This window comes from Gekko japonicus, unplaced genomic scaffold (assembly GCF_001447785.1).
Source record: "Gekko japonicus isolate JY-2015 unplaced genomic scaffold, Gekko_japonicus_V1.1 scaffold1454, whole genome shotgun sequence".
NCBI classification, from domain to species: domain Eukaryota; kingdom Metazoa; phylum Chordata; class Lepidosauria; order Squamata; family Gekkonidae; genus Gekko; species Gekko japonicus.
In genome coordinates this window covers 161,629-174,724 of record NW_015174884.1, presented here as the reverse complement: position 1 = coordinate 174,724, position 13,096 = coordinate 161,629, and the positions used below count along the sequence as shown (strand labels likewise).

The window sequence follows — 13,096 nt, the reverse complement described above, 5'->3', positions numbered from 1 at the left end:
TTTTGGGATTAAAAATGGAAGAAGTTAATGTGGAAAAAAGAACTTTATTCTGGTACCTAATAACGACAGCAAGAATGCTATATGCGCAATATTGGAAACTTGAAAAAGTACCAGAAATTGAAGACTGGATACATAAAGTTCAGTTCATGGCAGAAATGGATAAAATTACTAAGAAATTGAACAACAAAGAAGATGAAGAATTTTTTGAAGAATGGAAGGACTTTAAGAAATATCTGGAAAAGAACTGGGATTCTGAACCACTGACCTTCCACAGCCTGCAGTTCAGCATCTTAACCACTTGAGCCACCACAGCTCCATAAGAGCATGATAGAGCATATGACAAATCAATCATACATAGTGTACACGTGGCATAGACTACAGCAGGGAAACCTGGATATTTTCACTCATTCATATTTTTATTTCACTGTGTAGAATTATACTGAAGACTTCAAAAAACATTTTCCATTATACTGGTCTTGCTGTTATGATGTATTTATTAATTGATCACAGTGCCCATGGTTTCTGTCTTATTTATTCTCCAAAACAAACCGGTGCAGTAGGTCATTACAAAAAAAAAAATTTAGACTACAGCCCTGTTCTGTATCCAGGGGTGTTGAGCTCAATTGTTATGAGGGCCGGATCTGACATAAATGAGGCCTTGTTGGGCCGGGCCACGTGTGTCATAAAATGTAATGCCAAGTAGTGGACATATAAACTTTATAAAAGACACAAACACAAAAACGTTTTTTTACTTAAAATAAAACATGCTTAAAACATTAGCACTCCTGCAATATTTTGTTTATTTACAGTCCCTGATAACTGACACCTCTTGCTCTGAATTATTACATCAAAATGTCTGTGCTGTTGCAATCTTGAGTATGCTGTTCAGGTGTGTATCTGTAATCTGCAAACCTATGATGACGCAGCAGCAGCAGAACTAGAAGAAGCAGAAGACAGCCAGTTGCACTGCGGGCCTGATAGAAGCCCTCTGGGGGCCTGATCCGGCCCCCAGGCCGCATGTTTGACACCCCTGGATTAGAGTGTCAGACTAGGATGTGGGAGACCCTAGTTTCACTGCCTCACTCTGCCATGGAAGCTTACTAGGTGACCTTGGGCCACACTCTCAGCCTAATCTACCTCACAAGGAAAAAGAGAAGAGTAGAATGACAGGGGATATGTTTCTGCACTGGGAGGTTTAAATATCTCAGATATCATAAAAGTGAACTTTGCATACAAACGCATAATTTTTTTTGAAGAATGCTGACCAAGATTTTGCAGAACTACATCATGAGGTCTCAGTGATCATTTTGGGGTTACTTAATCCATTTACAACATTGCTGAGGCTTCCATGCCCCCTGTAGGGTAAGCTAATAGGGAGGAAGGAAAAACTGAATAACATGTAAAGTGTAGTATGCTTGTAAAGCAAAGTCTATATACATTTTCTATGATCTAAAAAACCATCTCTGTTAGTGCCTACCATCGTATCTCATAATCACAAATTAACCATGTACTGTATGAAGTACTTTAATCTCTAACCCTATTGCACAATAATTTCATTGAAAACTGATCAAGCATTAAATTCCAGAGAGGACTTATTCAATTTAATTTGTGCATCCATGACCATTGTTGGGATGTAGCTATAAAAAACAGAGCTCAGTTTTGTCAAGATTTGTAATGTTTTAGAAATATGCAACACAGTAAACTAAATGACATTTATAAGCTTAAGTAACTAAAATAGGAAATTGATAAATGCTATTATTTGGGATCATAAATCTTCAAACATCATAGCAAATCTACAGACTCCGCCCCCCCAATCATTTGGTCATAATCCACATAATCTATTTACATATATCCATAGCAAAAATAAGCCTCTCTCTAATACAGCACTGTGACATTTGTTGATTATCAATTAAATCCTTTTGACTTACTAAAAATGTGGCCTTGACAGCCCCTTTTTCAGCTTTTTTTTAAAAAAAGGGAGAATTTGCATGTTTGCCTTAATGTCAAAGTTACCAGGCAAAGAGCTCTTGCCAAGTTTTATGTGTCTTTTGGAGGTGTCAGAACCCACAGCCAACAACGTAGTACACGCTTATCAGGAAAGGTAATACTTTATTGAAGAGCTATAGATGCATTAACATAGGCACTATTAAGAATGGCGGCTGCCCCTGGGGCATAATAGGATACAGGGTATTCGTATGCACCCCCCACTGCCCTGTCCTCGAAGCAGAGGGGGACTTCGAGCTATGGGCAGACGGCTGTTGGTATCGAGGACATAAACTGTTTGTTCCCCTTGCCCTCAGGGGGGAAGTGTTACAAGCTGTGCATGGCTCCAAACTGTCGGGACACCCGGGCTTTGTTAAGTCCCTTCAGCTCTTGCAACGGCAGTTTTGGTGGCCGCAAATGCGAAAGGATTTATCCTCTTTTGTAAAATCCTGCCAGACCTGTGCCATGAGTAAGCCTCGACCAGGGAAACCCCCAGGGCTGTTACACCCCCTGCCTACCCCGAGCAGGCCCTGGGAAGTAATTTCCATGGATTTCATTACAGATCTTCCACTGAGTAAATCAATGACTTTTATCTGGGTGGTGGTGGACTTGTTTTCCAAGCAAGCCCATTTCATTCCGTTTGCTTCCCTGCCCACGGCGAAAGCCTTGGCCAAAGCATTTCTCCTTCACGTTGAACGGTTGCACATGCTCCCGACCAAGGTGGTCTCCGACAAGGGGACTCAGTTCGTTTCTCAGTTCTGGGGGGAGCTAATGAAACTGATGGGGGTGGAGAGGGGCCTGAGTAGAGCTTATCAACCCAGAGACGGACGGACAAACGGAGCGAGTTAGACTTTAGAGCAATATATTCGTTGTTTTGCGAACTATCAACAGGATAATTGGGTTGACCTGTTAACTCTGGCCGAGTTCTGTTATAACAACACTGTAACGTTGGAGGTTCTTGCGGGAGCCGAGGTGTTGGTTTAAGCGGTCGCGACGGAGTAGCAGAATCGGTTGACTGCCAGGTTCACACCTCAGAATCGAAAAAGGCAGAGCCCCTGAACTTGGCGTCTCTGCTCTTTTTATTGAGTAGAAACCCCGGGCACGTGTGTTGCCACCGCTGCGCCCTTAACGGTTTCTGCCCAATCTCCTCCTCACCGGTGTGGAACACCTGTTTCAACTTTATTATTCAGAATACTCCCGATTCCCTCCCGCTTAAAGCCACTGCCCTCTGAAGCTCCTTCCAGCCGCCGCTCGGTCGGGTCCGGGGACTTGATTGCTGATTCCTCGCAGCTGTCGTGGTACTGGTGCCTGGGTTTCCTCCTGGCGACTCGTGCTCGACCTGGTGCCCTGGTTTCGATATCTGGCTTTCCTAGCCCGGGTTTGCCTTCTTCTGCCGCCTCCTGAGGCGATGGGGATAGGGGTACCTGACACACACGTGTCACTCCTCTATTGGAATGTCCCCATTTAAAGCATTGTATGGTTATAATAGCCCGCCTATCCCATTCCTGGAAGGGGACAATGACTTAGGGCCGGGGGATGCTGCTTAGTGGTGTAAGCAATTGAGGGATTCGTGGCCTCTACTGTGTAAGACTTTGAATGCTGCCAAGGACGCGTACAAATGTCAGGCTGATAAGAGAAGAGTGGAGGGTTGAGCTCTACAGCCTGGGGACTCGGTTTATGTGTCTACTAAAAACATCCAGATGCTACGCCCAAGTCGAAAGCTGGGCTGGAAATACATTGGTCCATTTCCTGTGAAAAGGGTGATCAATGATGTTGCCGTGGAACTAGATCTCCCTAAAAACCTGAGAAAGTTGCATTCTGTGTTTCATTTCAGCCTCCTGAAAAAGGATTCCGGTTCCAGTCCCTGGAGTCCATCGAATCCTGTACCCCCTCCGATCTTAGTTGAGGGCGAGGAATACTGAGATTTCAAAGATTCTGGACTCTAAGATAAAACGTGAGAAATTGATGTATTTGCTTGAATGGTCAGATTTTGGACCCCAGCACCTCCAATGGGTTGAAGTAGGGGATATTCGGGCCCCTAGGCTGTTGCGTAAGTTTCATCGTGACTTCCCGGACAACCCGGGAGACCTCCCGGAATGACCGGGGGACCTCACGGAAGACTTGAGAGAAGGTGATTTTCGAGGGGGCAGTATGTCAGCTATGCTGCCATGGGGGTGGGGACGTTAGTTGTATTCTAATTGCCAATGCATTTCTTCTGGGCTTCTTTGCTGCTGTAATGCTTATCTATAAGTTCTGCAGGTGGTGATGTTGATGTCTGGGTTTCTCGGGGACCGTGGGAGAGAGTTTGGTTCCCAGCTTCAGCGCTAAACGGCCTGAGCTCTTTCTCCCGCACACGGGAGTGCGGCTAATTGGCCAGGGCAGTGAGGGGATGCATACGAATACCCTATATCCTATTATGCCCCTGGGGCAGCCGCCATTCTTAACAGTGCCTATGTTAATGCATCTATAGCTCTTCAGTAAAGTATTACCTTTCCTGATAAGCGTGTACTATGTTGTTGGCTGTGAGTTCTGACAGGAGGACCCAACTGGAAAAATCCAGAACTGGTTATATAGTTTATCTAGCCAGGATGACATCTTATTCTCAGGTGTTGGATGCAATCACTCTCACAACACTCTTGTATCAGCAAGATTTGTTTATTGAGAACTGGAAAGATTCCAAGCATTGACAGATTCTGTGTCAGAACTGACACCCAGGTGCCAGGACTGACCCTATACTACATGCAAAACATTCCCCCAAAGTCAAACTACCCAATCGATATTCTCACTCAGCCCACCAAAGATCCAAACCTGCCCTAAAGGCTGCCCCCCCACACACACACCTGCCACTAGCCATTACATTATCTAGACATTCCCTGCACCCAAGGTCCAGGTGGATGCTGAGATCATACATTTCCCAGAGCCTCGTAGACTACTCCAAGCTGGTACCACACACACCCCTTCTAGCTAGGAAGATAAACAGCATGTAGATTAAAACAGTGGACTGAGTTCTTCTGAGAAAGCAATTAACCCCTGAGGCCACAGAGCCTATGTGTAGTTAGATAACATTATATGACAAGCAAGGCTCGAGCTTGACACTTATGGTATAAGAAGAAGGATACCTTGAAAATGGTATAAATGTAGAAGCAGAGCTTTGGGGTAGGGTTTATGCCCTCTCTCTCACTCTGCTCTTTTTTCAGGTTATCCTCTACGTCCTCTGAGTGAATCTAAAGAATGCCTAAATCCGCGCATCGGGGGCACCTAGGGGAGAGGGAGATATTTCTGCACACTTGGTACGGTCCCCAGGTGTGCACAAAAATCCGAAACCTGTAAAAAAATATTGGGGGGATACGTAAATCCCCCCGAAACTGACAGAGCATCCCCTGCGCATGCGCAGGGAACGCTCTGCAGCCGGCCTCGCCGCCGCCTCAGACCCAGCCAGCCATCCGGGCAGCCGGGCGACCGGGCGGGCCACCGAGGCCTGGGTGCCTCGCTTTGCAGCAGGGGGAGGAAGCGCCGAGGCCCGGCGGCTACAAGCCACGCGGGCCTTGCTTTGCAACGGGGTGGGGGGAAGTGCTGAGGCCCGGCGGCTACAAGCCGCGGGGGCCTCACTTTGCAGCTGCGCGGGGGAAGCGCCGAGGCCCGGCGGCTACAAGCCGCACGGGCCGCGCTTTGCAGCCACGGGGGGGGAGGGGGACGGAGGAGCAGGCAGGATGGGGGGGAGCTCACCTGCTCCTGGTTCCTCCTCCGCCTGCTGAATTTAGAGCTCCCCCGCCCCCCCACGAGTTTCGCAGGTCTTCCCTCTTGTCTATATATCTAATTCTCAACATGGCCCTCTGCGTGCGGATACGTATTTCTGCAGATCGGGGGCACGTGGAGGGAAAAGAGATTATCCTGCACACGCGGGTCACTCCCTAGGTGTGCAGAAAAATTTAAAAACTTTTAAAAATATATGGGGGAGGTTAAAAATGAACAAAAAGTAAATCAGTGTTCACTGCACGTGTGCAGGAAATGGACTTACCAAGGCAGAGGACGAGGAGTCTTCTCTCCCCCTCCCTCCCTCCCTCCCTCCCCTGTAGTTCTACCTGGACCTATCCTTTAGTTCTGATTGCCTTAAGTCCTCCCACCCCCATAGCCACACACCCTCCACTGAATGTTCAAGTCTCCAGCAGCCGACAACAGCATCTACCGTGCGATTTTTAAAGTGTTTTAGCAAACTGCAACAGTTTTCAGCTTTCTTCACTCTCCTCAGGTGGCTCCTTCTACTTTCCATGCAATTGCAAGAAGAAAATGCACACTTACTCAAAAAAGGGGGGGGGAACCAGTAGAAAATAAACATGTCTTTGATTCCACCTTTTGTAGCAGGTGAGAGACGTTCCCAGCGCCTGGGCTCTTCCCTCTTTCCCGCCTCCTCCCAGCCAATTAGTTTTATGGTTTACTGTTAGAGGGAAAAGAAAAAACGTAGTGGGTGGGGAGGAAAACCTCTTCATCTTCAAAGAATGCAGGAGCGTGAGTCTGTGCAGGATTTTGCCTGGAGATGTGTGGGCTTAGCTAGTTCTTCCCTTGCATTGAAATGCCAATAGGGTGGGTTGGAAACATTTTATTGCGGGTCCCCTCTTGTCCATTCTATTGTCATATTGTTCGTTGTGAGAATGCCGTAATTTGTAATCTAGTATTGTGAAGAATTAGCGCTGAGGTAAGAAGAGGAAGTATTGAGGTAAGGTGCGTTAGAATTTATTAAGAATGTCTGTTTTGGGGGGAATTCTCTTGGGTTAAGAAAAACAGTGAAGAAACTTTTAGAATTTTGTTGTTGTTTGGAGAATGGTGTGTGTGTGTTTTGTTTGTCTGCTTGTTTTGAGAGTTTATTCTCTTGGGTTGAGGAATCTGTAATAAGAAACTGAAATGAAGGAATAAACCTTGTTGCCTTAAAATCTTCATTGTTGCATTACTGAAATAAAAGTAGTTAAATGGTATTTGGATTGCATCTGGTTCCTTTCACACAGAATTTGGTTTCTTTGGTGCTTGTTAGGGGAATGCAAAAAAAAAAGTCAGTATTGTTCGGTTTCGGGTATATCAGACTCGAAAAATATAGGTAAATGCCAAATATCCCCAGACCAATACCGGTAAAGTATCAGGACTGGGGAAATATTTGGTATTCCCTAAAATATATATTTGGATCTGATATACTCAACAGAAGTGAAGGGAGGCAAGTAAAAATGCCTTCTTTCCCTCTGGAAGCCAGTTAAGTTTTCTTTGTCAATTTCACTCCCTGCCAGTCAGCTGTTAGGTTTAAGCCACATAAACCTAAGAGCAGACCAGCCAAGGAAGTGAAACTGACAAAGGAAAGCCTCCTCTCTCTGCCTTCCCTTCTCTAGCTAACCCAGAGTAGCAAGAGAAGGGAAGGCAGGGAGCCCAAACATGTTTCCATGCCTGCCCTTTGCTTCCCCAGTCCCCCCCCCCCACTGCAGCAAGTTGGCTGGAGAAGCAAAGGCATGCATGGAAATATGTCTCCCCCCCCCGAAGCTTCTCCCCGAACAGGAGAGGGAAAGAAAGGCATTAAAACATGGCTGGGCTCTCTGCCCTTGCTTCTCCAGCAGCCCTGGGGCAGCTGGAGGAGGGAAGGTAGAGAGGAGCAGTGTTCCGGCTCACACTTTTTTGTCTTCGCTCAGAAAGGATGGCTCCAGAGCAAACTAATTAATGCAGTGGCCAAATTGCTCACTTACAACTTTAATGCCAGTCGCTCACAAAGTAGAATTTTTGCTCACAAGACTCCAAGCTTAGAGAGAGCATTGGAGAGGAGGCTTTCCCTGGTCAGTTTCACTCCCACGGCTGACTGGAGGGGAGTGAAATTGCGGAGGGAGGTCGGTATTTGGCTACCCGAAAGCCAAAAAAGCCAAATAAATTCAGGAGACTATATTTGGAAGCCGAAAAGTTTCCTGAATTTGCATTTGGCTTTAAAAATACTGATAAGGTATTTACTCAGTATTTTTTTTGGTTCAGGAAAGTCGAATGCACATCCCTAGCACTTGTAATTCAAAATTAGCCTGGGAGCTAACAGGTTAACACTCTACCCAGTCTGCATCCCTTACCATGACATGTTGTTCCATGGACTGCTCTTTTAAGAAGCTTAGACTTGCTGTGTAAACATATAAAGGACTGTGAAGGGTTAATTCTTCACAGAGCCAGAGAGCCTTGAGTTACAGGCTGCTCCAAGAGATCTGACTGGTTAGCATCAGCTGAGCAGACAAAGACTTTTGAACTGGATGCTAATTTCAGCCCTGAGAAGAGTCTACTGACAGTTCTGAAATTCAGCCCTGACTGAGAGCAGTTTAACACAGGAGAAATGGGGAAAGTTGGAAAGAATGAGTGGGTAGTTAGACGGAGACTCCCATTCAGGCCAAAGAAAGTGGACAGATCTTCTAGTAAGAGATGAATTTCCCTACCCAGTGAAAAAGGGAATTAGCTCTTACGAGTGCAGAGATCCCTGGTTTGGTGTGGTTAGAAACTGCCTTTAGAGACCTTAAGAGTCAGTTAAAAACTCAAGATGAGTACTACTGTTTCAAGAGAAGGGGTTGGGTACTGGAAAGAGTGTACCAGACTTCTGGAAACCAAAAAAGTTATAGAATACTCAAAGAAAGTATACTGAAGTGTTTGGGGAAAACCCTGGAACAAAAGCCTCTCAACATAAAGATTTAAGTCACTGTAAAAAGCTTAAGAAACTCTCATTAGCCTGAAACGTAAGAACTAAAGTCTGTACATGTACTGGTTTTGCCACAGAAATTTCAACCCTTGATATCACCTAACCTTTTCCGTCTATGTTGAGTACAATACTTTGTTAATTTGGAATATACAAACATTGCAAGTGCCATTTTCAGTGGTCTAAGTTAAAGGGTGATCCTGACCCTTCCCTCAGATTTCTGGGCTGAGCCAACAGCAAAATATCATACTGAGACAGGGTGGAACAGCCTAAGTTCTTCAGGAAAACAGACCACTAGGGCTGATAAGTCAGAAAGGGAAAAGAAAGGAAAATCTTTCCTCTGAGGGAGGGAAGTGGATGGGGCCATCATACAAATACATGCTAAGTAATGAGTCAGAGAGAAGGCCACTCATATCTAATCTGGCCTACGTCCTTCCTGCTCGAGCAACAGGGAATATGCAATAACCAAGGGCCATAGAACTGCAAAATGGGTAGGGGGTGGATAGTTTGACTCTCCCCCACAGCTTACATGCAGATCTGATCCCTAGCACTTTTTAAAATAAATTAACTCTTGTAGAAGTTTACAGTCAATAGTGAAACTCCCCTGTCCCTTTACTAACTAAAGGACTTTTCTTCCTAATTCTGAAGAAGAGTCAGTCATGTGTGTTGAGAGCTGTTCTGGTGCTATAAACACACTGAAAACCCCTAAAGGACCTAGTAAACCACTCAAGCCTTATGTTGCTCCATTCTGATTTAGAAAAACAAGGGCAGCATATCAGCTTCTAGACCACATAAAATTTGTAGTATCTTACTTGTTTCATTTCTGGTAACGTGCTTTTGGAGGAAATCAACTATTTGCGCCAAAGCCTTCTTGTTGCAGTGTGTTGACAGCTCTTCATTACATTCATAGCACCTTAAATAAAAAATTAAATACTGTAACAAATAAGCTCAAGATGCTAAATAAAATGTTATGACTGCATCTCCAAAGCACTGAGAATCTGCCTCTACAGAGATTAAACAAGTATTGACTTTATATAAAGCACACTTTACAACCACAAAAATAGTAAAATACAATTCTTCATTTCCTAATTTGCGTTCCCTACCTGCCTAAAATTCCATTAAAACCACTACTCTTATGCTGATGGAACTCTGGCTTTAAAGAACGGTGTTACCATATTTTTGGACAGTTGTCTGCTTAACAGTAATAAGTATCTCAAATCACATGAAAGGGCTGAGAGAGTGCATTAGTGCAAATAAGGACATGATTCCTTGTTTTAAGAGTGTGTGTGTCTCTTTAAATGTTTGGTTGGAGTGCAGTGATAGCAGAGTAGTGAGGGAGACAAGTGTGGTGTGATTGGACGATGAGAGAGTGTGGAAGGAGTTTTTGAAAGGAATCTCTGTGTGTGTCTTGAAGAGTTATGAAAAGTCAATTAGAGAAATCAGTTGGAGTTTTTGAGTAGGAGTCAGTGAGTGAGTGAGCTGACAGAGTCTGTGTGGAAAATTAAAGTGTTTAGAGTGCAGTACATATGTCTTCAAAAGTGAAACTCTAAAGATCTGAAAGAAAGTAAAAATACAAAGAACTTTGCCAGTGTGGCTATCCAGTGAAAGAGTGATTCCTGTCAGAGAGGGATCTTATGATCAAAAGACTGTGTGTGATACCTTGCCAGTTTCTTTTACCAGTTTCTCTTCCCCATGACAGTTACAGTTAACCAGCAACTCCTTTTTGTTCCTAAATCAATAAATCATATTTTGCTTAACCCAGAATTCAATTCAATCCTTCCTCAGAGCCACAGAGACCTCTGAAAAGCCCAGACTCTAGGTCACTTTACCAACAGCAAAGGACAGGTTTGGAATTCTTTAAAATCCTGGTGGCAGCAGAAACTACCCAGTTTACAAAAGCAAAGACCACATTTAAAGTGAAAACCAGTCCTCCCAAATAAGAGGACGCCACAAACCTCTAGCTGAACTGTGATCTACATCTGGAAAGCTCCAGCTCCCCTTTCTATTAGTTATGAACACTATAAACAAACGGCTTCTTTTGGTCATTCATGGTCATGAGATGCCATATAAAAGTATGGGGGAATGGAGGGCAGTGCTCTTCCCCATTTCCAGCCCAACCAGTGTCATACAACTGGTCTTGCAGGGCACAGATGCCTTATAGCAGCCATTAGGAGATATCAGAGGTGGAGCCAAGAGTGGATCCTAGGGCCATTACATGAAGGCTGGTACTAGAGGTTTTGTGTCTGATCCTGAGATCCATTATGTTAAGGAAACACTGCCATTCATTCCAGTACTACTGGATTTATTAATGCTGTAAGAAACCAGATTCTTTATCTAACTTAAAATTTCTTTTTAATTACAAGAAGTACTGTATCATACCCCTGACCTGGATGGCCCAGGCCAGCCTAATCTTGTCAGATCTCAGAAAATAAGTAGGGTCAGCCCTGGTTAGTACTTTGATGGGAAACCACCAAGGAAGTCCAGGGTTGCTACACAGAGGCAGGTAATGGCAAACCATCTCTGTTCATCTCTTGCCTTAAAAACCCTATGAGGTCACAATAAATCAGCTGCACTATTGTATCATTCTAGTTTGACTCTAATCCCCAGAAAAGTGTACAAGGTATAATATATATTACATGTAATATACAAGGTATAAATTATATTTACATATACACATTTACACAGCCCTATATTCTACCAGATAGACAACACACACAAATAATCTTACCATACAATCCATGAGCTGATGTTGATTACAATGCAATGAGGTTCTGCCCGTGCAGTCTGGAAATGTTTTAGAGAATGCTGAGCTTCTGAGTTTTGACTGCAGCCCTAAAGTTTATTGATAAAAAAATGAAATTATCCTTCAATAAAATCACTAAAACTGTTTTATTCAGAAAAATGCAAAATCAATTTTGTTAATAAAAAGAGCACTTCAAGAAGAAAAAAATAACTTTACAAGCAATATTTGTCACTTACATTATACTCTCATACAAATGTGGGGACCTACCACCCTACAAACATACAAAAGTGTTTTTTGGCCACCACATAAAGTCAACATAGCCATCCCTAAACGGACCAGCCATGCAACAGGTCAACAGGCCCTATTTGATTTTCACTGGCCAACCAACTCACTCTAAGGGACTTCCCAGAACTGTTTAGCAGTTTACTGTTCCCCAGGTCACCACCTACTAATCTATTCCCACTCTTCCTGGGAATAGCTAGAACTAAATCATTATATGATTTACATCAGGGGTGGCCAAACTGCGGCTCGGGAGCTGCATGTGGCTCTTTCACACATATTGTGTGGCTCCCAACAAGGCGGCTGAGGAAGCAAAGGGGAGGCATGCCTCCCTGATCGGTCTTCCCTTCCCCAGCCAGTGTTCCCCTCCCTGGGTAGGCTTGAGGTGGGGGAGAGAGCAGAGAAAGAAAGCAACTTTAACTTTAAATGCATTCTTAAAGACCCCTGCCGGCCAGCTTGGAGAAGGCATTTGTCTCTTTAAATCCCTTCTCCAAGCCAAGTCAGCCAGTGTGGGGGTGGGAAGGTCTTGGAAGATGCATTTAAAGTTTGCTTTCTTTCCACCTCTCCTTCCCCCCTCTCTCCCCCCATCTATTTACTTTCCACTTTCTTTCTTTCCATCTTTCTCTCTCTCCCCCCCTTCCTTCTGCATCTAAAGTTAAATATCATTTTCAACATCTGTTTTTACCCCTTTTGTTTTTATTTTTGGCAGTCTCATTTAATGTTAATAAAAAGCAAATATCCATATTTTTCAATAAAATTGTGTGTGTAATATTTGTTCATGTCTTGCGGCTCTCAAACATCTGATGTTTATTCCATGTGGCTCTTGTGTTAAGCAAGTTTAGCCACCCCTGATCTACATCCCACCAAATAATGTAATCCCTAGCACTTATTTGATTACTGCTGGTACATTCTAGAGCTCCAGTAAAGTGGATAAGCCATATGAGCCCCGTAGGACACTGAGGTCCACAAATCAACATCTCCTGGCAGTTCCTGGCCCCAGGGACGTCCATCTATCTTCAACCAAGGCCAGGGCTTTTTCGGCCCTGGTCCCTACCTGGTGGAATGAGCTCCCATATGAGATCAGGGCCCTGTATGATTTACTACAGTTCCACAGGGCCTGCAAGATGGAGCTCTTCCAGCGGGCTTTTGGTTAAGGTGGCAGACGTCCCTCCCTCTTCCTAGCCAACCACCCCACCAGTGGCCTGGATCTAATTTGACATTGGGGCACCACTGCTATATTCAAATTAATTTAATTGACATCTGTACAAATTACTTTACACAGTATTTTATGATTTTATGTTTTTTAATCTGTTATTAAATTATTGTTTAATGATACTGATGTAAATTGCCCCGAGCCTGCTCGTGGGGAGGGCGGTATATAAATCAAATAAATAAAT

At 44.2% G+C, this 13,096-nt stretch overlaps 1 protein-coding gene across 1 annotated transcript in view; it reads right to left on the bottom strand.

Moving 5' to 3' along the window:
* Nucleotides 1-13,096, bottom strand: part of USP45 (ubiquitin specific peptidase 45) — a 106,527-nt gene that overhangs the window by 81,647 nt on the left and 11,784 nt on the right. The window contains exons 4-5 of the mRNA XM_015424911.1: nucleotides 11,406-11,509; nucleotides 9,490-9,590 (exon numbers count right to left, since the gene is read on the bottom strand). Coding sequence (XP_015280397.1) covers nucleotides 9,490-9,590; nucleotides 11,406-11,509 — 205 coding nt within the window. The remainder of the gene's footprint in view (nucleotides 1-9,489; nucleotides 9,591-11,405; nucleotides 11,510-13,096) is intronic.